Here is a 26,274-nt window from a genome sequence, read left to right on the forward strand (position 1 = left end):
CCTGAGCTGAAGTCAGACGCTCAACCAACTGAGCCACCCAGGCACCCCAACTTTAATGGTGTTTTTTTTTAATTTTTTTTTCAACGTTTATTTATTTTTGGGACAGAGAGAGACAGAGCATGAACGGGGGAGGGGCAGAGAGAGAGGGAGACACAGAATCGGAAACAGGCTCCAGGCTCCGAGCCATCAGCCCAGAGCCTGACGCGGGGCTCGAACTCACGGACCGCGAGATCGTGACCTGGCTGAAGTCGGACGCTTAACCGACTGTGCCACCCAGGCGCCCCAATGGTGTTTTAAAATAGAACAGGCACAGAACCTTACTTCTAATCATATGATTTCAGCAGGTAGACATATTAAATGGAATATTATAGGGGCGCCTGGGTGGCGCAGTCGGTTAAGCGTCCGACTTCAGCCAGGTCACGATCTCGCGGTCTGTGAGTTCGAGCCCCGCGTCAGGCTCTGGGCTGATGGCTCGGAGCCTGGAGCCTGTTTCCGATTCTGTGTCTCCCTCTCTCTCTGCCCCTCCCCCGTTCATGCTCTGTCTCTCTCTGTCCCCAAAATAAATAAACGTTGAAAAAAAAATTAAAAAAAAATAAATGGAATATTATATAGAAGCCAGCCCATAGGATTATGTGATTTGTCATTGGCAATTGTGCTATTCAATAAAGATTTATAGATTTCTGGATACTTATCTTGAAGGCATTATCTCAATTAGGATAGTTAAGATGTCACATAGCAATAGTTGCAGATTAAAAAAAATATGTGGGGATGTTTTTTGAACTAATACTTTTCTCTGGACTTTTAAAAGTTTATTATGATTTGGTAATAATAAAGACTCTAGTACTTAACAACCAACTGCTTAACACTTTCTGCAAACTTTTTTCTTTGGCATAAGTCATAATCCTATTTTCCACTGAGAGAAAAAAAAAACCATCAAAGGTATGTTAAAATATTTACGCACTCTTGAATGGTGTTAGTTGTATAGGGCACATGTCCAGAATGACAATTTCGTGACCAGAAGGGTAATGGAAACCATCTTTGAGATGCATGCAAAATTCCAGGAGATCCTAGCCAGAGAGTGAGATCTGCATGAAAAGTAACTGGATGGTGAATCAGAGGGAGAAATGCATTCCAGAACACTGCTGTCAGTTTCAAGTATGCATGGCTGGATTCTGTAGAGCCTTAATGAATTTCCTCTGCTCTCCCATAGCCATGTAGATCTTGCCCATGCTGTCTTCTGGGCCTTCATCCATAGAATGGTTCCATAATGTCACAATGCCCGAAGCATGGGGATTTTGTCTCATGGATCTTCCTCCTACTTTATAGAACAAGTGCAGGAGCCTTCTGAGAAGATTCCAAATGTTTCAGGATCATTTACATAATAATACAAATAATGGTGTGTGTGTGTGTGTGTGTGTGTGTGTGTGTGTGTGTGTGTGAGTGTGAAAGAGAAAGAGTCAAGGGTAGATGAGAGATATTGATCTTATTAATAATTTACTTGTACCCCTAATCACTTAGGGGATCATAACATTAATGGTCAGTACAGAGAACGAGAACTTTAATCTTCACAGAGATGTAGAGATGTGTATGAGAAAAGCAGAGGACCAAAAAAGAAATTCCAAGACACATGTCACCACTTAGCTGTATTATGTTGAACAAGTTTCATAACCTGTATGTTCCTCCTCTCCCTTAGATTGAAAATGGAGATAGTACTTCCTACTGTGCTGTCCCTGGGAGATTCCAATGAACTATTGCACATGGTTGTGTTTTCTAGTTGGTACACTTGAGGGAGAACTAAAGCTCTCATTATTCTTATTAAATACATACATGCATGTAAAACAGAAAAGAAAATCACACTGGAGATGTGAGACATCATGAATAATTGAGATGCAAGCCTTGAATGCCTCTGTCACTTCCTGACTTTATCTGCCTTAATTTGTTTCTGTTATTGAAGAATAGCTGTGATATTTGCTGGAGCTAAATTTCCTAATACTGTTGTTCGCTGCTATTTGCCATATGATGAAAACTGGGTGCTTTTGTATTGGTTGGGCAGATAATTGGAGAGATGTGATAAAGAATCAAGAAGAGGGGCACCTGGGTGGCTCAGTCGGTTAAGTGTCCGACTTCAGCTCAGGTCCTGATCTCACGGTTTGTGAGTTTGAGCCCCGCATCAGGCTCTGCGCTGATGGCTCAGAGTCTGGAGCCTGCTTCGGAATCTGTGTCTCCTTCTCTCTCTGGCCCTCCCCCAACTTGTGCTCTGTCTCTCTCTGTCTCTCAAAAATAAATAAATGTAAAAAATAAAAATAAATTAAAAAAAAGAATCAAGAAGAAAGAATTTGAAAGAGTATCAGGATGTGCATCTCCAAGACAGTTTTAAACATAGTTTTGTTTTTTTTTTTTTCTTTTTTCTGTTTAAAACACTCTGCCATGTAGGATGAGAGGACACCAAAAAATAAATCCTATCCCTTTGGGTTTAAGTACTGTTGAGATATTTATCCTCATCACTCATATAGATGAAAAGGAAATTTTATGTGTAGAATGAGACAGACCAAGTATAATTAGACTCACCAAAACTCCATTAATACATGCTAATCTTTAAAAGCTGTGTGCTAAAAATTGATTCATTTTCCATTCCAGTATTAATTTAGTCAGCAAGTTTCTGTGTATTGCTGTATAAATTGGGTAGCATCTCTTGCTTTCTGAAATATTTTCCTAAAAACTGAAAGCAAAATTAGGCAATGACATCATTTTTTGACTGTTGTCTTAAAGGAGCCTTCATCAACTAGCTATAATTAGGAGTTGGATACTTTTTCAATCTACACCATATCTTCCCAAGGGAAACTTAGGTGCTCATCTGACAGGGGAGCTATAGAGGTTGAAAAAACTCCCAGGATAATCTAGTGTGACTCTGAATGGAGAAGATGGAGAATCACTCAAAGCATTAAAAGTCCTGTTTCAGGGGCGCCTGGGTGGCACAGTCGGTTAAGCATCCGACTTCAGCCAGGTCACGATCTCGCGGTCCTTGAGTTCGAGCCCCGCGTCAGGCTCTGGGCTGATGGCTCAGAGCCTGGAGCCTGTTTCCGATTCTGTGTCTCCCTCTCTCTCTGCCCCTCCCCCGTTCATGCTCTGTCTCTCTCTGTCCCAAAAATAAATAAACGTTGAAAAAAAAAAAAAAAGTCCTGTTTCAGGGTCAGTGTATTTGTATTGTGAGTTATCTTTTCACTAATGCTTTACTGTTTCTCATATCACATATAGGGGTACATATAAAAGAAACAGCTCGAATGAAGAAATCTGTTTCAGAACTTGTTCTCAGAGTTTCACATCAGTTTTCAAATAGGCTGCAAAGACTGTATACAAAAATTCTATATGGCCTATGGAATTTACAGATTCTTTTTATTCCCTTCCAGGCTAACTCTTTTCCTATTGTTCTATTTATCAACAGTATAAGGTTTCACAAACATTTGTCTGTAGCCAACATGTTGTGAATTCCTTGGCAAAGATATGACCAAGGAAAGTCTTAGGAGAGACTGCACTTAAGAGGCAAAATGTGCTGTTTAGAAATAGCCTGATATATTATGTTATTTACCTTCATAATTTTTGTCAAGTATAAAGCATGTGTTACAATGCTTATTTTCATGTTTGCTTTGCATGAGCAATATCAGGCAGTGTTTATTATCTTCATAATCTTTGAAGGCCTATTTATGTTTGCTTGGATTGGACAGTCTTTTCTGGAAAATGTCAGAACAAGCTTGTGTTTATATCACATATAAGTGAGATGAAAAATTATTGATGTCAATGTAGAATTGATTGATATGCAACATATCTTATTCTTACCAAATATTTTCCAATATGTTTTGCTTTAATGGAGAGATTGATTATGTAAATCAAATGGGCATAAAAATACATTGGTATTTCTGTAGTTCTCAAGTAATTTTTTTAATTTTTGCAGTCTTTAAATAACTCCTAATCCTAGGTACAGGGTTTTCTGTGTTGGTGTTGTGTCCCTAATTATGTTTTTATGGGTAAGCAATGGATCCAGATTAGCTCTTCCTCTGGTTGGATTATCTATTTTCTGGATCATAAAGCTGTCACTGCATAACCTAGAAACCTCTTTAAAGATGCATGTTTGGCTGCATTTGTTATCCAACAGATGTCTGGATAGTTAGAATCTCTAGAGTATTATAACTTGTGGTTTCAGTTACAATAAGTGATCCAAGCATTTTTTGGTCTTGCTCCTCTCTAGTTCTGGGAGAAAATCTGTAGAAGAAATTACAAAGGGTATTCCATTTCACTATTCCCCACTCTGCTTTTCCTTTATTCTTTGTCTCTTGTCTTCAAAGTTTGTGTGTGTGTGTGTGTGTGTGTGTGTGTGTGTGTGTGTGTGTGTTTTAATATCCGCTTTTGGAATTGGTGAGCTGTGTCTATTACATATTGCATCTCCTAGTTGGTTTTTCGCCTAAGTTTCTCTCACCTGGTTTCTCTCACCTAAGAGGTTACCAAATTCATATTCAAATTTGGCACATAGTAAATTGCCACCGTGATGGAAAACTACCTAACTCTGTAATTTATATTTTATATTTGTCCACAAGGTCAATTTTAAAATGACTGGTTCAGACACGAAAGACCATATCCTGATGGTTTCAGTACTTGCCAAGTTTCCTTCCAGCTGGACATTTTAACCTACACAAGTCTGAGGAAGTGGATGTCACTAAAGGCAAAGGCTGGAGATTCTGTGCACAGAAGAGTTGGTGGTTTTTGGAGGGAGGGAGGTTCTGAGAGGGCAGCCAAGCTAGCGGGGCTTGCAGTCTGGGTCTGGGAAAACAGGGTGGTGGGAAACACCTGGGCACTGAACTGCTTGTCAACCTGCAATGATTGCCTCCGGTGTGCAGGTGCTGTGTTTCTTACAAAAACGCAGTAAATTATGGTCTGCTAGGTTCCGTGGGTTTTATGTTTCTACTCCTCTTTTGAATCTGAGCTTAAAGATATTTTGGCAAGTTTAGACAGTTTTCACCTCATTGTTTCTGACAGTACTACTACATGGAAATTTTTAAGTCAGTTCTAAATGTGTCTTGAGAAAACATCTTTATGCACAGAAAAACATCCCTCTGCTAATAAATTATTTCACTACCATAGTTAAGTATCTTTTACCATTGTTTTCGTGTGCAAGGGTTGTAATAATAAGAAGATAATTGTAATTCACGTGTCATAATAAATTTAATCTTTGGTCTGGTTCAAGAATACATTTTGCTTGTGATGACTTTAAAAAGAATTATTGTCCAACATTGAAGTACTAACTATGAAGATATTTAGTGCTCATCAAACTGGCAAAAATATTTGTAAAATATGAGAAAAATAATTCTTATATACATACAATACAAAAAGCATTTAGAAATAAATACACCGCTTTCTTAAATGCATAGAAAGTTGGCCAAAGACAAAACACAGAGAAAAGAATGCTATATTTGCATAATGTTTACCTTCACTAATATGAAAAGAAATGCAAATTAAATAGATACTTTTAATCTGTAATAATGATAATTAGTAGTAAAAAATAATGTGAATATTGGTACAAACTTGCTGAAATATTTAGCACTCACAATGAAATATGTAAGTGTATATATATGCTTAGGTTCAACAAATTATCTAAACATATTTTTAGGAATTTATCTTATCTACCAAATGATCACGTAAGTAACAAGTATATTTGTATACATGTCTGTGTATCCAAATGTTGTACATCTATAGAGAATTGGGTAATTTATATTACAGGGTAGAATGAATATTATAAATCCCTCCAGAGGGGTTAATCTACATATACTGACACGGAATGGTTTTCCAAGATAATATTGCTAGTGAAATAAGCATGTTTTAGCACAGTATAAATAGTGATGTGAGTATGTATATACATCCAAAGTGTACTTGGTGAATTTTTTTGGTTACAAGGGATATTATGTAGAACTTACACTTTCTAAATATTCTGCAACTTAGCATTAAACAAGAAATCTGTGATGTTTTGAAATTTGAAAAGAGGAGGTTTTTGAAAAGAAAGAAGGGAGGTTTTTATGTGGTTAAACATGGTATAAATATTTACCTGAAATGAAATTACAGTCCCTGAGTTGGATGGCTCTAACTCTTATTTTTCCCCCCACTTTGTGTTTCCTCTACTTTGTGTTTCCCGTACTTAGTGTTGAGGTGCTATCTCCACGTAGATCTTACTTAGAAATTCTTAACTAGCATTTAAAATGATTGCCCTGGGGCTCAGACAAACAAATGCAGTTGTATGATCATTACCAGTGATAATGTTATAAAGTAGGAGAAGATAGTAGGACTGTCTCTCGCATCGGTTTGTGATCATTTGTCACTGTGTCAGTGTTACATGTCAAGTTGTTGGTAAAGGTTGGATATTTTGATACAGTATCCAACACAAGATATATTTATATTTGTATTTATAATAAATATGACTTATCTTTATTAAAGCAGGGATAAAGCAGGGGATTCATTTTTTTTAATGTAGGAATAAGCTACCAACTTCTTTTAGTCTAATGGCAAGAATTCTGACCCAAAAGAGTATCTAGACTCTTAGTACCTGTGAAATGAAAAGTTTATTTTTATGCATCTAAGCAATTCTTGACTTTCAGGTCATAAAACATTCTACCCACACTTCCAGGTTTTACATTCCTATTTTTCATCTTCTCTTTTTATCAGGATCATGTTCCCCAGTATATGGTTACCACATTACATCTTATCTATAGCAATAAAATTAATTGGAAGCATGTTCAACTTACTTAAGAGCTATAGTAAATGGTGTTGGCAAGTGATTGTGCCTTCTTATAAGTAGGACATGCTTTCATAGTGGATGTGACTCCGACAATCAAACATTCCCTAAAACTCAGGTGTGCTGGAGTGTAGCTTTTCAGTAACTTAATTGATTATTCATTTCTACACAATAGCAGAAAACCTAACCTAATTAATTCTGAGTATTCTTAGTCTAATGATATCTCTGCTGCTCTCAGTTTATTGCAATGTCCAATTTAGAGTTGACACTTCCTCTCAGATTCTTTCCTCACCCTCTCCCTGAGTTTGCCTCTGTATTCCTAGAATCAGTTGTTTCACAAAAACTGTCAATTAAGAGGTTGCTGATTGCTGCTTGGTTTTGTCATTTCCTTCCTATCCTGGCCTGTGTTTCCAAACATATTCCCTCCCCCTACTCTGTTTCTCAGGGCATTCTCTGTACAGTCCCTCCACCCCCACCCCCCGCCCAACTAAGTAATGACCTATTTAAGTCCAGTTCATCTCCTAGTCATTGTGATTATTCCAAGATTCTCAGTTGGGGTTTCTTGGGCCATGTCTTCTGCTGAGGGGTACCCATATCATAGCTATTGGATATACTGGGGTCACATGGAAACTTTAGGATCTTTTCATAAGACACCCAGGAGTTGAGGGAAACTAGAGAGGGGGATGTCTCCAGGCTTTCGCCCTTAGACACACCTTGTTGCTATCTATACTTTCATATTCCTGGAGTCTGTTGTAAGACGTGAGCCTCTGAAGCTGTTGCCTCCCAAAAACCTCAGCTAGAAAGTGAGAAAATGAGTTATGATGCCTTGTTATATAATCAAATACTTCAGATTTTAAAGGGAGATTCTATTACAATCTTTCTTCCTTGACCATGACTTCTCTCCTGCTTCTAATTATTCTACACTTCTTTTCTGTGTTCATATTTCCTTTGCTGTCTTAAGTCTGGATTTTTTTTCGTTTTTTCCTTTTCTTTTGGTGGTCAGGTGTTAGTGGTGTTGGAACTGAATTGAGGAGTTGGGTCTGTGGGCTTGCATTTCCATTCAGGCTTTTTTCCTAACTGAATCCCAGATTCTCAAACTCTGAAACCAACAATCTAATGTATTTGTTCTCTGGTCTCATTTCTGAAAACCACCGAATGACCACCCTGTGTTTTCAGTGTTCACACTGGGGAAGGTTTCTTTTAGTTATGGGGGGGGGGGGAGGAGGTTATATATCAAAAAAACCGTATCAGTTAATGTGGAATATCCTATTACACAATTGAAGTAGTCTTCATCTGAAGTGTATAGTAAACTGTGTAATCAGTTACTGCATCTTAGGAAAAACATTGAAGATTTATAGTTTAAAAAGATTACTAACAGAGCTATATTTTTAACTGATATTGATTCTATTAAATCAGAGTATTTTTAAACAGTGCAAAAAGAAATATAAAACTTTATTATTTTTTCCTCATATTGCTTTAAAAAAGGATTTTGACTTGCAGAGTTGTGGTATAGGCTAGTGACATAGTCTATGACAAATATAATCCATATGGGGGGAGACATATACATTGTGACTAAGAAAGACCTTAGACTCTTGACACCAGACCACCTTGTTTTAAATCCTAGCTCTGCCATTTAATAGTTTCATAATTTCTCCTAATCTCAATTTTCTCATTCATTAAATAAATATTGTAGCATAGTTGAGAGCATTAGATGAGATATTTCATGTAAAGTACTCCACACAGTGCCTGTCATATTCAGCCCGAAGAAGATGTTCACTGACATTTTTATTATGTTTATTTTCCCTCCTACTAAAAATGTCACAGACTAAACAATAAAATTAAAACTGAGTTACTGGTATCAAGAAGAAAAACATGGGTGATTTCAGGCAGCCAGTGGAGAGATTTCAGGATATGTTATGAACCAGTATCCCATAGATTTGAGTTAGGAAAGTGAGAGGCAAAACAAGCCTGAATAGAAGCAAAATTACAGCAGAGTAGATTTCGTGTTCTGGTAAGGAGTTGGGGAAACCCCAAATGTATGTAGATCACATAAGGGTTCTGGAGACCACGTAAGGATAATAGGTTAATGATTTTGTCCCCTTTAACTCTTGTTGAGAAAACTAAATGTACTAGCTGACTCTTAAATATCCTGATCTATCTTCATCAATTGTCTAAGAAGAAAAATCGTAGCACCACTTCTCTGTCTGTTGCAACTTATTAGTAGTAGGGTCTTTTGTTTGTGGTTGTTCATTTTCTTGTGTTTTACTTATGCTTATTCTTGAATGTTATGGATATTTTCAAAATACCTGGTAGTTAAAACAAAGGTCTGATTTAATGTACCATCACCAAGAAGAGGCTAAACCATAGGGACCACATCAGATATTTAATACATTTTAGGTCACAGATGAATTGACTTTTTTAAGGTTTGCATTAGAGTAATACAAAGACTTGGAAACAAAAGAATTGAAGAGATGAAATTTTAATATGAGAAAATATCCTCTGTTATTCTGGTTGGAAAATGCAGAGCTATGTTAAGTAATGCAATACTTGTCCACAGAAAAAGACAAACATGATTTTGAAGGACTCATGTGTCTTTGCAAAGCAAACTAGGGATTGCCTTTGTTTAAGACAAAAAAAGACACTGAAACCGCTTGATGATTCCAACACTATTCATGACTTGCCGTGCTGACATTCTATAGATTGATGGAGTCTTCAAGTGTGGAAATACTGAGTCATACAGAAGATGAGACGTTTCAATAATGAAAAAAATATTTATGCAGTCAGCAGATTGTCAGTTAAGGTGGTTTAGATTATAAGAGTCACCAAACAGAGACTGTGTCAGGTTGCAAATTATTCCGACCACAAGATCATTTGAAAACAAGTAAAGCAAATTTAGAGTGAATTGGTATACTCCAAAGTCCTTTTCTTTCTTCCCCCCTTTTTTTCCCGTCTTCTCTTTCTCCTCTTTTTTTTTTTGAAAGGAAAACTATTGACTCTCTATCTAAACATAATACTAGTCACATGAGAAAAAAAAATTAAGATGGAACTAACCTTTTTTCAGCCAGTGTTGCTTTTTCCCCAGTATGCAAGTGCTGTAGAATTTAGATAGTGACTTGTGGTTCTGTGAGGTGCTTCTTTGACTTTTTCTGTTTGTTCTCCCTTTATGTAGTATTTTTTGTAGATTGTCTTAATGTCTGCCATCACTGACTGTTTTGTAATGGCACTCATTGTTTTGTGAAATTCTTTGACAAATTGGAGGGACAAGAAGTGAAATCACTGCAGCTGTTTTAGTAACAATTATAATTTATTTTTTTTTTATTTAAAAAAAAATTTTTTTTAACGTTTATTTATTTTTGAGACAGGGAGAGACAAAGCATGAACGGGGGAGGGTCAGAGAGAGGGAGACACAGAATCTGAAACAGGCTCCAGGCTCCGAGCTGTCAGCACAGAGCCCGACACGGGGCTCGAACTCACGGATCGTGAGATCATGACCTGAGCCGAAGTAGGCCGCCCGACTGAGCCACCCAGGCGCCCCATAACAATTATAATTTAGAACCATACTGGCCCATTTAACCATTCAATGTCTGACAACCAGCCCAGACTTAACACAATTTTAGATCAAGGATCAAGAAAAAATCCTGTGATCTGAGCACTCTCCCAGCGGCAGTGCTGTTGCATTTCCACCCACTTAGTCCATAGCCTTCCTTTATGTTTTAGTATTTGGTTTTAAACAACTTAAGAGCAATCAGTTCCCTGTCTTATTCTTCCAAATGATTATGCCAAAAATAAAGGAAACTGAGGTAAGTGACTTCAAATGGGTATAAGCTGAAGGTGCTATGCTAATTACCCATATCAGAAATTAGTCAACTGACTCCATTAGAACAAAATCAGTCACGTTTTCTGTTTCTTGTTTGATAGACTTCTTCCTACTCATTTTAGTTTTCAGTTGGAAGCTATACATGTTCGCTTATTTTCCTTTTGTTATTACTTTTAGAAACTTATGTGTAAATCGTATTTTCTTGCTATGAAGTATAGATTTTTATAAGCCATGTTAAATATTTCTGGAGAAAAAAATAAGTAAACTTCTAAAACAATATAGGTGTGTGCTATTAGCTGGGAACCAACTATGTCTATTTTACTGGCAATATTAGATCCAGCTTTTAACCATGTCTAATTGCTCACCATATTTTGTAGCAATACAAAATATGTGGAGTACATTTCAAAATAGCACCAGAATATACTATTTTAGTTCAAAAGTATCATTATTATTCCTGAAAAGTATTAACTGAGATGCTACCTAAATTCCCCCAAAGATGTTACATTGTTTTGTCCAAATTTCAGCTCCTTTTGACATTAGAAGTAAAAAGGTTTCATTTACATTATTTTATCTTATTGATTATTCATTTATACTCCAAGAAAATGAAAACCACAGTAAAGAATTTATACTGCACAAATAGCACTGCTCTGGTCTAGCAGATTAGGCCCAGTTTTGAGTGATTCCTGTTTTAATGCTTTTCGTTTTTCTCACTGTCACCTTTTCTAGGTCTACAGCATCAAGACAAGAGCAAGGAATCACCCTGGTACTGAAACACAGTATTAGCAAGTCAGGTTGAAGTGTGAATCCATGGGCCTACTGGGAAAGAGGCTGCCAGGATTTCCCATTCTGCAGTGGGACACAATAGACATGGAAAAAGAAGAGGAAATGTCAGCCAGCTAACTTTGGTTTGGAGCCTTTTCTTGAGAAAGCAGAGTGGGTCCTAGACATTGAAGAAAAGCATTTTTATTTGTTTTTTTTTTTCCCCTCATCTGAGCCTTTGTCAACTGTGCAAATCTTTTTTTTTTTTTTTTGTCTCGCTTTTATCAATACATGATTTAATTTTTGTTTCATTCTGATTTTTTTTCTCTTTCCTTTTTGAACCAACCATCTTGTCAGGAAAAGATGAACCAGACATGAAAATGCTCATCCTTTCAGGAATACAATTTTGTAGCTCTATGTGTATCTATTTTTGTAGAATACAGAAAGTTTGATTTAGCATTGATGGGCTATTTTTGAGGGATGTATTTTTTTTAATATTGTAAAAATTGGTAAGTTCTGTTTAAAGAACTTGCTCTCAGAGAAGCACTGGCAAAAATGTTAAAAATGCTTGTCTTTAAAATGTCTGTGATATGCTCTGTGCTTTCTAGGTTACCTCAAGTGTTTGATAGTTCCTCCTTTTTACAAAAGTAGCAGCATAGCCAAGCCAAGATAGTATTGTTTTACATTAAATCTCGGCGAAGATTTAATTCCATGTTAGCTCACTTAGCTTTGAGTTATATGTATAGATTGAAAAGGAAGTTTTTTAATGACCATACTAAAGAAAGGATATTTCATTACTTCGATTTGTCCCAAAGAGTACTTGGAGTTTGACTAAGAAGAAAGTTTGCATCAACTTTCAGTCAGAGGGAGAGACTGCCTGGAGTATATAATTGTCTTTCTAGCCCATCCAACTTTGATAAATGGAACCGGTTTGTATCCAACCACTGGAAAAAAAAATACATTAACCCATGCTACCTTTGATTGCCAGTGACTTAGTTTCCTTGTTTCTAATTATTCAATCATGGCAATTTTTAAGGTCATATTTTAAGTGGATGTTTTTGTTTGTTTGTTTGTTTTCGTTTTTATTTTCCGAGATATTTTTAATGGAAAATATTTGGGAGGCTACTAGACACAGCACAAGCCTTTAATTCAGTGGCTATTTCTGACATTACTCATCATTATATATTGAAAAATAATATATTGTATATGTGATTTTAAACATAGGTTTTTTTCAAGTCTTTTTTTGGTTGTTTAAATCTGGTCTTAGTTGATTGAACTCTTTTTAAGAAAATGATTTAGGGTAAAATGAAATTTAAATTAGAATATGCCACAATTACTTAAATTGGGGTAATAAATTAGCCACTTATTATTTGAAATTTATTCATGAAAACTCAGGATTCAACTTGACGTGGCCCTCAGGACCCAAATAAGGTGAAGTTGGAATTATCATTAAGACCCTATTGGGAAAAGATTAGGGTTATAACAGTAGCAGTTAGTAATATTTTAGGGATTTTTGATTCAAGTCCATTCTCTCAAAGCTGCTTCCAGAGATGGGTCACATTAAAGAGTTAGGGCTATATAGAAGTTTTAGTTTGGTAAAAGTTTCTCAAATGTCCCCCATCCTTGTCTTCACCAATATGAAATACAGTGTTTAGTGAAATACCACTTTCCATTTTAAATTGTGTATATCTTGTGTGTAAAGATTTTAGCTATAAGAACAACACAACCTTTGCTCAGCTAGGCAGGGTTCTTATAGATAATTTAAAGTAGTTCCCTTATCTCTGTTTTTTACATTGGTTGTCTTTCCTGGTGCCTCCTGTGAGTTATAAATCTATACACTCTCTTGTATTCTTATCACTCCATAAATTGCTTCTTCTTACCTAGACTCACCTTAACACAATATGCATATTTTAACCTAATGTGAGGTTGAAACTTAAGGAATTTTCCGCTTACCAATGACACGAACTTTGAGTTCTAGGGAGTGGCTTGGTTAAATTATCTATATTTTGATCTATAATTTGATTTGTTATGGTTGTATGTACTTTGTCCAATCTGTGGAGCATGAAGTTGATTGAATCTATAAAATTGGTTTCCTCTTGTGTCCTCCTGAGTTTTCAAAGACAAGTATTCAGCAGTTCCCATGGGATGACTCATTGGGGATTATTTATTTCCTTCCTCTTCCTTTGGAACCTATTAACTTCCTTTGCAGTTTCTCTTAGAACAGTGTTGTACTCCAACTCATTCATATCATGCAATTGGATTTTCCCAATTAAGGGAGAAGAAAAGTATTAACTCTCTGCTCCGTTCCTTCTTCTCCATTGAATTGAATTCAAAAGGAGAGCAGACAATTGGATAGCTTCACCCTGAATTTGGACTGTGTTCTGTGCCACTGTAGGATGGTACATTGTGCACAGTAGAATGTAGGATGAAACATTCCTTGGCTCTGGGGCCCAAGAAAAGTTGGGGACCTGAATTCTGCTGTATCTAGGAAAGATTTTCAAGTGAGGTCTCTTGTTGAGAAAAGACATCATTGACATATTGCAAGGATTAGATCCTTGCAAGATAAGGAATAGATCAAAGTCTAAATAAAAAGAGAGTGCATGTCTCTATAATTGCCTGGCATCCCCTTGTTATGATCATTTTACCTTTACCACCAGAAGTTATAAAAGAGAATGGGTTGTAATTTAGCATGATATTCTGACCTTAAGTTTAAAATGCTATCACTCTCTGGTTCTGCTTTCCTCACATCAAAACGATGCTGTTGAACTTATGGGCTTCTAACCTGCTTTAAAGAGGCTACCAGCTTCCTCCCTAAATCATTTGAAACCACTCCACCTTTGACTATTTTAAAAATTAGACTTTATTCAAGGTTTTGGAAGATGTGAGCTAAACCATATACAATCATCTCATTTATTTGACATCTAATCCAGGCTTTGGCCACTACACTATCATAAGTTAATGAACAACTCATGAGTTGGATCTCAACAGGCTACTTTGTCCCTCATCGTTTATTTGAAAGAGCCTCTAAATATTTTAAAAATCAATGTTTCTTAAGAAGGTTAATCATCCCCTTCCTAACTTTCATCTGTAATTTTTCTTCTTTCTCTTTCTTCTTAAAATTATTTACATTGTCATTTAAGCAAAAATGCCCAGGGTTGCTCCAAATGTTGCAAATAAGAGCCAGTGGTTTGCAAATAATTGAGGAATTAGTTCTTTGAACTTTATAACAAACCTAAAAAAAAACAAAAACAAAAACAAAAACAAAAAAACAAAACAACAAAACAAATTCTAGGCACTGGTGTAAAACATGCCCTTGAGGAGCTCATTATTCATTTTGCAAACCATATTTCCTATTCCTGTTCTAAGACTTGCAGAATAGGACTGGATCTATCTAGTTTTTGCATTTGTTCTGTGGTTTAGTGTTACATGTGTCATTTAAAGTTGCAGTCAGAAACTATATTTTAAGAAACTAAATTCTATTTCTTACTGGATGTCCCTCCCTTTGTTACACTGTATTTGCCAAATTAAGTCAATGAGGCATTAAGTGGTGGTAAAGGAAAGTATACATGCTGGAGTTTTGACTGGGGGATGAATAGAGAAGTAGAACGAATTAATGGAAAAGATCATTGGTTTGTATATTAGGTCATTCTCTGAATTCTGCCTTGGCCACAGTTAGATATGTGTGATTTGGGGTTTATCTTATGAAGAAAGTGAGATAATAATACCTAACTGGCAGGCTGTGAAGTGTGGAAATCATATCTATATGATATATATATATATATATATATATATATATATATATATATCATATATATGTGATCAATCATATCTGTCTCATTATAGGTATTTAATAAATGACAGGCACCACAAATGTCTATCAATTTTCTAAGTAGGTCATAAAACTGAGCTCCCAAATGTCCCTTCTCTATACTTTCCATATCTATTTCTGCAGCAATCCAATAGATATATGACTACTTTTTCATGACAAATTGTTGCAAGAGAATCTTCGCCCACTACTATTTGTTGAAGATAAAATGTAAATTTCTTAATTATTTCTGTTACTTTAGTGTGTCATTTATGAAAGAAAATAACCTTTTAGTGGTATGTAGCCCCAACTGTGAGTTTTCTTACATATTCCAAAGTTTTATTCATCCAGGATCCCAAATCAAGGCAACATCTTTATTAAATCACCAAAGTTTATATTTTTCAATTACATTTTGGGCTTCCTTAGCACCTGGAATAAAAACATCTCTTTTGAAGTTATCCATTTTTTTTTCTTTTACTTGCCTTGGAGGAAAAATTGCAGAATATGGTGGAAAAAGATCGTTTGCATGAAAAGGGGAGGGGAAAGAAAACCCTTTACGATCTCAGCAGATTTACTCTGCTTGAGAAAAAAAGAAACAATTTTATTGGAAGCAGATGTTGACACTGTGTCAGTTATTGAAGATGGAAAGAGTTCGCTTGAGCCATTGCAGTTACAAAGGGGTATTGATGGCAGTTAGAATCCCTGTGATGGATCACCTTCACAGCAGACATAAGGACAGCAGAAAAGCAGAAACTAACTGTATGAGACCACTGAAATCAGCCTGCTGATTTTAACGTACAGGATCCTAAGGATCCAGTTTCATTTTGTTTTGTTTTGTTTTGTTTTTTCTTTCCTCCAGGATGAAAGACACATCTGTCAGAAAATTTAAGGCTTCTTTGAGAAATTTACTTTTATTCTCTAAAAACATGGCCTAAGAGCCCTTTAAATCTCTTATTTTTAAAGTACTAAAAGTATTATTAAAGTCATTTTAGAAAAATCAGGTTATAGTTTTATCTCAGTGATGTATTTTGAAAATAAATACATAAACTACACAAAAATGGATGATTGAAGATTGGGGTATGGGTGGGCCCTTCCAGGAAACCTTGGTCTCAATAGCTTTAATAACCTTAGTAACTTGGTCATGGACATTGGTCACAGAACAGACTTTCAGGCTTTTCTCTTTTAGTGCTCTCTTGGAATTTACTCCTATATACTTTCCCAAAGTATAGAAATAGCCATTATTATTAAAATATCTTGATTTTCTTATTTCCTTTATTGTCCATTATGCTTTTTTATTTGTTTGAAAAATTTTTATAGTTTCAAATAATTAATCAAACTAATGTTCAGTCAAAATTGCAAATTAACTTGATCCGATAATATGTAAATGTCCTTTTAAAGGTCCAAGGCATACTATTGAATTAAGTGTAATTATGTAAGTAAACAATGATACCTTCTAGAAAAGGGACAGTCACCATCAAGTAGCTTCCTTTTTAACAATTTCTGGACTACTAAATTTTGACTTAAGAATAACTCTTTTAGAATATAAGATTCTTTAGGGTTTTTTCTTTTTTTGGTGTATGCATAAGATGTGAACTTTTCTAATGATATCTCTTTATACTAGTAGAGATGTACATTTTTTTTTCTATGCTGTGGCTAGGGCAAAAATGAATAATTATTTACACACATGATTTAATTTCTTATGATATTTACAATCTTGGATATTATATGTGATTTTAAAATACTATTCCATTCATTTTTCTGGATGTACAATATAGGGAAGAGTTTTCATGTGAATTCTTTGTTCATTTTAAAGTGCATATATTGAAAGAGAAAACGTGGATTAATTTGTTTTTATCATATACATCTAGGTAAGGTGAAATACTTTCATAAAAAAATAGTGTAGAAGACTATATTTGTCACTTGGTTAGGTAAACTGAAAATAATAATAGAAATATTATCTTACAACATTGAAATACAATGAAATTCCAGACTTGTGAGTTTTATGAGCAATTTTATCCTATCTTAATTTTACATTTCCAGAAAGACAAATTAACTAATCTTACCTAGTTGTCAGTCTTTAATTCATAAAACTTTTGGGTTTACAAGCGCATTATGAAATCATAATTTTTGTTTGTTTTTCTTGGGATTGTGGAAAGAGACATTTTCATATTTCTATTCACTCTTCAAATGCAGGTCACATAACTATGTGTCAGTGATATAAGATGATGGAGGACTTTGTAGTAAAAACTGTCACCTTCAATTTGTTCAATAAATAATTTAATGTGAATTTAATGTTTATATTTTAATGTAGCATTTTCGTTTGGTCTGCCTTTCTTGAAAATGAACTCAAGCTCACTGTTTTCTTCTTCTCCAGTTAAGGAGTTTATAAATATCTTTGAAAACTAAAGCTAAATATTAGTGAGTCTTTTTTATGAAGTTAATTTCTAAGGCCAAGTTAATTTCTAAGGCCAAGTTGTTAATACTGAAGAGTGGGTTATAAAACAAGTGTTCATAATGGAAGAACAAGTGAAATGTATTAAATTACATAACAACAGGAAGCTTCTGAAGTTTTTTCAATGTTTATTTATTTGGGAGAGAAAGAGAGAGAGGGAGAGAGAGAGAATGCCAAGCAGGCTCTACGCTGCTAGCCTGGAACCCAAGGCAGGGCTTGATCCCATGAACCAACCAAACCAACCGTGAAATCATGACCTGCGCCAGGATCAAGAGTTGGACACAACCAACTGAGCCACCCAGGCACACCGTGAATTTTTTAATACAATGCTTCTAAAGCTATCAATTGACTCTTTCCACAAAGTACATTTTGTTGTTTTGTTTTTACTCTTATTGATACAGAACTTGCTGTAAGTAGTATGGAAAATCACACACACACACACACACACACACACACACACACGACCAAAAACTTACAATTCATTGACAGTGAAGAACTACACCTAGAAAGGAAAATTCCAAGACTGTATTTTTGAAGGAAGTTAGAGTTTTCCTACAATGACATCTACTTTCTTATTCAATGAATTTTTAATGTGGAAGTGCAAAAGTCTAGAAATAAGTGTTTAAATCAGTAGACCCTCCAACATTATAGGTGAAATAATTTGGCATTCTTAATTGTTGCTATATTTAGACTAGACTAGTGTTATGAGTTTTCTATGGCTGCTGTAAAAATTACCACAATCTTAACATCTTCAAACAAATTTATTATCTTAACCACTTGGTAGGTCAGACATTTGGCACTGCTCTCAGGCTAAAATCAGTGTCGGCTGCATTCCTTCTGGATGCCCTAAGGGAGAATCTCTTTCTTTGCTTTTCCAAGTTTCTAGAGTCCTTGACTAAAGGCCCCCTTCTTCATCTTGTAAGCCATTAGCCATCAAGTCCTTCTCACAAGGCATCATTCTGACCCTCTCTTTCACCTCTCTCTTACATGTTTAAAGAAATTTGTAGTTACATTGGCTCTACCATGATAATCTCCTCAACTCAGAGTTCTTAATTTAATTACATCTGTAAAGTCCTTAAAAATAAGGTAACATATTCACAGGTTCTAAGGATTAGGATGTGAGTACTTTTTTTTGGGGGGGGGGCACTATTCTACTACCACAATTATTATTAGATTTAAGTTTATTTATTTATTTATTTTTCTACCAGCCTTATAATCTGGGAGTATTTAATACATCACTGAAACTAGCAAGGCTTGTTCCATGTTCACGATGGTCGTTTGTGTAGGATTCGTCTTCATTCACTTAAATAATTGCATACAAAGGGAATTTCTGTTCTTATTTCAAACATTTCACGTGGTTATTATAGTGCCTTGGAATCTAAAGGGCTATGTGGTATTTATGTCAGACAAACACTCAGGGGGTTGGGGGGCGGGGTGGAGAGAAGGACATCTGGTGCAGATTCTTCCTAGCTGAAGTGTGTTTTCTCTGGGGACAATCAACTACCATTTAATTGTTTTGCTTGCTTTTTTTGGGAACATGATCATCCTGTGATGTCCTAAGTCTCCAAGCATCTCATTTGACCTGCTTATACACATTTGACAAAATATCTATATATGACCACATTGACATGGTAAAGCTTTTACATTTTTGTCCAGCTTGAATCATTACATCTGTTATCAGTTAAGCAGTGGAAAAACTGTTATGGAAAGCAAACATATTTTGATACATTTAATGTGTAAAGTAGGTTCCTGTGCTTTGGAATGCTGTTGATCAATAAATGAGCTAGACTGTCTTAGAAACAACACTCAAACACAACTGTTTTACTTTCCACACCAAGTTTGGCTGTGGCTGAATGAAGAACACCAGCATTGATCTTTGCTTCTCACTTGTAAAAGAGACTATTTGCAGGGAGCCAAATATAGCAACAGAGGATTTATTATCTTGCCAAAAAATACAAAATCTGTTCCCCTTTAAACACGATACTCTATCCTTTTCTTGTGGATCTTGCTAAAAGGAAAATATAGCTCTAAACTACCCCATTCCTTCTGCTGAAAGTTTCCTAGGTTTTTTCAAATGGGCTATGTGTGGTTTTGTGTTTTATGTTTCCTAAAGAAAATGGCTGTATGTGAAATCCATCCAGTATTAATCATGTTCCTTGCCAAAACAAACAAACAAACAAAACCGAAAATGTTTCTAAATCAAAGAAGAGAGTCAACAGCAATTAAGAAAATCACACTTTGCTAGTTTCAATACTAACTATGTATCACTGGGTGATGTTCTGTGTTTCATTTTGCATTGAACCAAAAAAAAATTTTTTTTTAAATTGGCTTCAACCAACAGGTGCTTTCTTTAAAGGCCTTAGAACATGGGTGTTTTGCTCTGAATGTCGTCTGACTAGTCTAGATTATAATGTTGGTCATGACAGTTAACTCTTCTGCTTGGTTTATGATGTATATACAGAATTTTAAAAACAGTTTTGCAAACATCACCAAGAAAATAAGCTTTCCAGTGACAGCTTTACCAGACATCTTCATGTGGGATTTTAAAACAAACACAAGGCTGTTTGGAAATACTTGGTATATGTAAATATGCAAAATATGCTGAACAGTGCTAACAGCTGTAGGGTGTATGTACTCCCTCATCCTTGAGCAGAATATTTTGGTGGCAGTGATGGTTGTTTTTTTCATCTTAGCTTCTCATCTCCCTCACCGTCCTACCCCTGTCTCCACCCACTCACCCATCCACATACAAAAACACATACTTAACACCACCCCCCCCCCCCCCATTTCCATGCTGCTTCCAAGAGAATCATTTCAACAGATTCCCCCTGGAAAAGGTGGGTGGTGCCTTGAAGGACTGTTTGAGTTACAGGATGTTGTAAAGGCTGAGCTCCATGAACTTGCTTGCACTTGCTCTGACACCAGCCTTGCACACAGCCCAGACACTCTGCAGACCAGATTCCATTAAGGCTTGTCCTTGCAAGGAGAGGGAATGTCTGGTTGAGACTGGCCTTCCTATGATGATCCTAAAGAACACAGAGTAATCATTTTAAATGTGTGCTATCAGTTTCTGTAAAATCAAGGCACTCATTCATTTATGAAAATAAGCACATACGGCTTTCTGCCTACAGCCTAAAAGAGGAAGGGAGGACCCAAGAAAAGTTAAAAATGAAGGTCTCTTCTCATAATACATCATTTTAACAGGATGGAGATGAGAAGATGACAAATATGAAATGAGAAACCCTGGGTCCTCGGAGCAGTTCTACTGGTAATTTGTTGATAGCATTTGGTCAGTTTCCTTACCAGTAATGTAAAGATCAGATGAAATAAATGTAAACTGCTTTGAGAAAAGTAAAAGTATTGCACAGATACAAAGAGGAACTGATATTTATTAAAACTCTTCCATATACCATGAACATTACATCAATTTATGTTAAGGAAATATCACAAATAGCAATATGTAGAGAGTATTATTTGAGAGGAAGTTTGAAATATAAAAAAACATGAGGATTTAATGTCTAGTGATGCAACTCAGAAGCTGATGTCCTTGGACAATTTCCTTAACCCCTTTAAGTCTCAGTGTATTCGTCTGTAAAATGAAGATATGCAAAGTAACTACTTCATAGAATTGTTAAAGGAATTAAATAAAGTCTATAAATCATTTACCACTAAGTAAACACTATGGCTTTTCTTTTTATTAAGCTTATTTTTTAGTAATTTAGTAAATTTAGTAATTTTTTAGTAATTCCTAAACTTAGGAATTTAGGAAATCAGTTAAGACAGCCCAAGAGCACTTGACTTCAAGTGACAGAGTGAGGATTCAAACCTGGATTAATTTTTTTTTTTTTGTAATGTTTATTTACTTTTGAGAGAGAGGGAGAGACAGAATCCAAAACAGCTCCAAGCTCTGAGCTGTCAGCACAGACCCCAACATGGGGCTTGAATCCACAAACCATGAGATCATGACCTGAGGTGAAGTCAGATGCTTAACCGACTGAGCCACCCAGGTGCCCCTCAAACTCAGATTTAACCAAAAAAGAAAAAAAGAATCTTACACCACGACACTACCCTCTAAGGTTTTTGCTATTGTCACATCTATGAATGCATTTGCTGTGAGCATATTTTAATAATTTCTTAGCCAACTTCTTTCTACAAATCCTATGAAATCCTATGAAAATGGAGTAGTAGAAATCTTTCCACTCCTGGAATCCCAGAACTTAATGTGTATATGTGTATGTGTATGTGTATGTGTATGTGTATGTGTATGTAACATATTTTTTTCTTCATTTACTTTTTCTACAGGGTCAACTAAATATGCTAATAATATTCATACAAGTAAAGTGAAGTAATGATTTCAATTCCTGGGAGCCCTTGTCTGAAGTCATATGGATGTTAAATCTCTTAACCTAGATAGTTGATAGTAGATATAGTGTCTGTATTGACTATTTGAAATAGGCCAATTACCTTCCTATTAGGCAGTGCCCATTCATAAAAACAAGTCTTGGGGCACCTGAGTGCCTCAGTCAATTAAGTGTCTGACTCTTGGTTTTGGCTGGGGACATGATCTCATGGTTCATGGGATCGAGCCTAACATCAGGCTCTGCACTGACAACATGGAGTCTGCTTGGGATTCCCTCTCTCCCTCTCCCTCTGACCCTCGCCCACTTGCTCACTCTCTCTCAAAATAAATAAATATTAAAAGAAAAAACTAGTTTTAAAACCAGCTTTTTCATGGACACATTCTTAGATGCAACCACTGCTGCTTGCTCTCTGCTGTATGTCTAGGCCTGTGAGGCTTCTGAACTTGTCTGTGTTTCCTGGCTCCATGATGATCCCCTTAGATTTGTCAATAGAATTCAGATTCTCTGATGTTGATCTTTATTGCACTTCCCAGAAGTTTTTACCTGTTTTGACTTCTTTGGTTGCTTATAATAGATCTCTCCTGCCCTAGCCCCACTGAATTTTATCTTCTGGAGTGAGCCAGGATCAGGCTATTCTGAAGGCAGAATGGATTAACTTTGGCAAGTTAATCACCCAAGGGCTGATCTAGGATCTGACACCTATAAAAGGTTTATACAGAGGGGAGCTTTTTAAGAAGATACAAAGGTATAATAAATCATGAAAGTATTTATTTAGAATGAAAAATGACAACGAACTTTGAAAATCTAATGAATACCATAAACACAAAATTCAGAAACATCATGTAAATTTGTATTAACTACCCGCTTAGGTACATGTATAACGTAACATGCTACTCTTCCAACAACACACTTGCCTTCATTTTAACTTCAGTACATTTCAAACATGTGTCTTTACCTTCTTATATTTAGTGGTAGAAAAGGTAGGTTCTGTTCATAGAGTAATATGTTCTTAGCCCCTCTTGAAACAACGTAGTAGGGGTCTGTAGTATTTCTAGACACCGTTTGCTCACTGGGACATGATTTCTTAATTATACCTAGAAGTGTTTGGGAATGGTATAAACATATCCCACTAAATCCAAATCCAACCTATATGTATCTACCAACTCAATTTTCCCTTAGCTTGATCCTTACCACCCCACAAAGAGAACAGCTCAGAAGGGACACCTGAGTGAAAGAGAGAGTGATTTTATATGATTGGGGTTAAAATAGCTTATTTTTTTTCAATTTGCATAACTTATGTCAATATGAATGCTAGGATTAAATCTCAGAGTTTTGGAAGGTGGCCTATGCCAATAAGAGGCTCAGAAGCTTTATCCTCATTAGCTTAGGGCAAATTTGCCTATGCACAGGACTCTTCAACTTGTCTCCCATGGTAAAAAAAAAAAAAAGGAAAAGAAACAACAACAAAAAAAGTCCTACTTACAAGAGCACTGATATGTGGCTTCACTTTGTTAATTTTCTGATTCCTATCTATTACAGTACATTAAACTATGATAAGATGATAAGAGTTCCATACTGAATAACCAAGATTTAAAAAGGCTTCAGTTTGAAAGAGAGAGACGGAATAAAAGGCTGAATTTTTTTGGAAGTTATTCAACATAGACAAACAAGGAGAAAATGGCTTAAAAGATGACTGGACTGAAGAATTCATGTGCAAATAACCTGAAGCTGAGAACAGTGAGGAAGGAGTTACCTCCTGGAAAAAACAGTCTTGTTTCTTAAGGATAAAAAAAGACTATATGATGTTTGCAACTATTCATGACCATGAACCAGAACTATATAACATTTTCTTACTACATAATGAAGCAAAGAATGCTTTCTTAGATTACCTGGGGGTGGGGGAGGGGGAAAGATTTCTGACATAGTTCTGTCATTAACAAGCTATGTGTTTCTGGAAAAATCACTAAATGTCCTTGGTGTGTTTTCTCATCTGTAAAACAAAGACATTAAAACTAGACAGTCTTTAAGGCTTCTTCTAGTTCTAAAAGTTCTGTGATTCTCCATGTATTTTCTTTAAATATAATACTTTAACCTATTTAGGCATCAGAATTAAAATTTTCCTGGAGCTGAAATACTTTGGAAAGAATAACCTAATTGGAAAAGATTATTTGACAACTTCTTCAGATGTCAATGTAAGTCTGAGCTATAAAAAAATTCGATCATGATATTATTGTACAGAGTGGAACAAAAATTCCAAAGAATCTCTTTGTAACAAATGCCATTGGCATCTATATAATCTGAAGATTTAAAAAAAAAAAAAAGAGAGAGACACAACTCCTTTAGAAATTAGACATTCTGGAATTTGTATTTCTAACACAATTTATTCCTCAAGGAGCCAATGTTCAAACCTGTGTATAATTTAGACTTTTTGCTCATCCCATGTGTTCCACATCCTGGTTTGAATTAGTCAGCTGTGAAAAATAGAAATGTAGAAATCAAAAAAAAATTTGCTTACAGCATACTTATTACTAATTATGTCCAACACAGTAGACAAAGTTACAGACATATATTATTAAAGACGTAACAGGTTATCTCTCCTTACCCCCCCCCCCCCACTCAGTTAGCTATGACTGGTTTAAAAAACAAAATCCTTGCAATGTGTCCAGTTTAATTTTAACAAACCACCTTAGCTTCTATGATTTACACTGGAAGACTAATGATTGAATATATTTCAATATCAATAAACATTCATTGATGGAATTTCCTTGTGTCCAATACCTATAGCCACTCACACGTCATCAAGAAGAAAAATTTATCATCATAATCTGAATCTCCTCAGGGAGCCATCTCTCATGTTGGATAAAATGAGTTAAATGGACTCAGTCCCTGTGCCCTAAAAATATGTTCAACCTCATTAGTCTGGGGGTACCATGTATTTGGATTTCAATCACATTGCCTTCTAGCAATAATTTTGCCATATTAATCTTATGTCCTTCATCTGTAAGTAAATACTGGTTTATCCTCAAATTCTTACCCCTAGTAAATATCCTAACATATCCTTGGCCAATTTTCACCCCCCTACTAAACATATTATATATGGGTTGCATACATGGGACCTGATGTGCTCCTCACTGGGCAGTGGTTTTTGCTCTGTTTGGTCAGCAGAGTCAGTCCACCCTGAGGTGGAAGAAAGTATAGTTTCTCCTTCTAGGCAAATCACTCAGTTCTAGAAAGGGCAACCACATTTATTTTTTTGCATGTCTGTTTGCTCTCAGATCTCTTCCTAGACCCTTCAATATTCCACTCGATGTCATAGGAGTATTGACGTTGGCACTGACAGGAGATTGAAACATGAAACCAGTAGGTAGAGAGAAGCTAGGATATTTTGTTGCCTCCTTCTCTATGCACATTTTTTTTTTTTTTTGAGACAGAGAGAGCATAAACGGGGGAGGGGCAGAGAGAGAAAGGGAGACACAGAATCTGAAGCAGACTCCAGGCTCTGAACTGTCAGCACAGAGCCCCATGCAGGGCTCCAACCCACGAACCGTGAGATCATGACCTGAGCCAAAGTTGGACACTTAACCCACTGAGCCACCCAGGCTCCCCTCTAGCACAATTTTGACAACATCTCGTAGCAGCTGTGTCTCCTCTGTAGCTTCAGCTCCTGCTATATTCCTACTTCCTGCCAGGTACCCAGGCTCCTGACTCCCTTAATATTTCTTCTACCTTTTTGCCTCTCTGCATGGAAGTGACTTCCTGATATTGCTATTCTCTGGTTTGCTTCACCATCTCCTTAGCTTTTCCATTACTGTGTAACCATGTTCCAAAATTGAATTTGCGATTTTAAGTACTCAGAATGGTTTTTATTGACCTGGTTGGAATGTGGCAGTAACGTTTTTGCCTATAAAGAATGGTCCCAAAAAACAAATACTCTACAAAGGATTGTGGCATAGAGTTTACATGTTAGAGCATGAGTGTAGAAATGGCCCCCATCTAGGCAGAAAGAGGGATTTTAGTAATCCATGGTATTCAGTAACATCACAACCACCTGAAGTATCAGGGCTCTAAGAAATTAAGTCTACTAAACCTGGCCACTATGACTGTGTCAATGTTTGCAAGTATTGCAGAGGTTAGAAAAGTATTTGAGGAAGGAAAGGAAAGGGAAGGAAGGAAGGAAGGAAAGGAAGGAAGGAAGGAAGGAAGGAAGGAAGGAAGGGAGGGACAAGAAAACAATTCAAGGTTTTGGGCTTTAGGCTAAAACACAGGGAGAAAACTTCATGGCAGCTTTAAGTGAGTGTTTTTATT

General features: G+C 36.0%; 1 protein-coding gene across 3 annotated transcripts in view; it reads left to right on the top strand.

Annotated features, from left to right (window-relative positions):
* The window catches only part of VGLL3 (vestigial like family member 3), a 49,129-nt gene extending 31,681 nt beyond the window's left edge, over positions 1-17,448 (top strand). For all 3 annotated transcript variants that reach the window (XM_047876019.1, XM_047876021.1, XM_047876020.1), the window contains exon 4: positions 11,319-17,448. In XM_047876019.1, coding sequence (XP_047731975.1) covers positions 11,319-11,362 — 44 coding nt within the window. In that variant the 3' untranslated portion in view covers positions 11,363-17,448. The remainder of the gene's footprint in view (positions 1-11,318) is intronic.
* The last annotated feature ends 8,826 nt before the right edge of the window (positions 17,449-26,274 follow it).

Source organism: Prionailurus viverrinus, chromosome C2 (assembly GCF_022837055.1).
Source record: "Prionailurus viverrinus isolate Anna chromosome C2, UM_Priviv_1.0, whole genome shotgun sequence".
Taxonomy (NCBI): domain Eukaryota; kingdom Metazoa; phylum Chordata; class Mammalia; order Carnivora; family Felidae; genus Prionailurus; species Prionailurus viverrinus.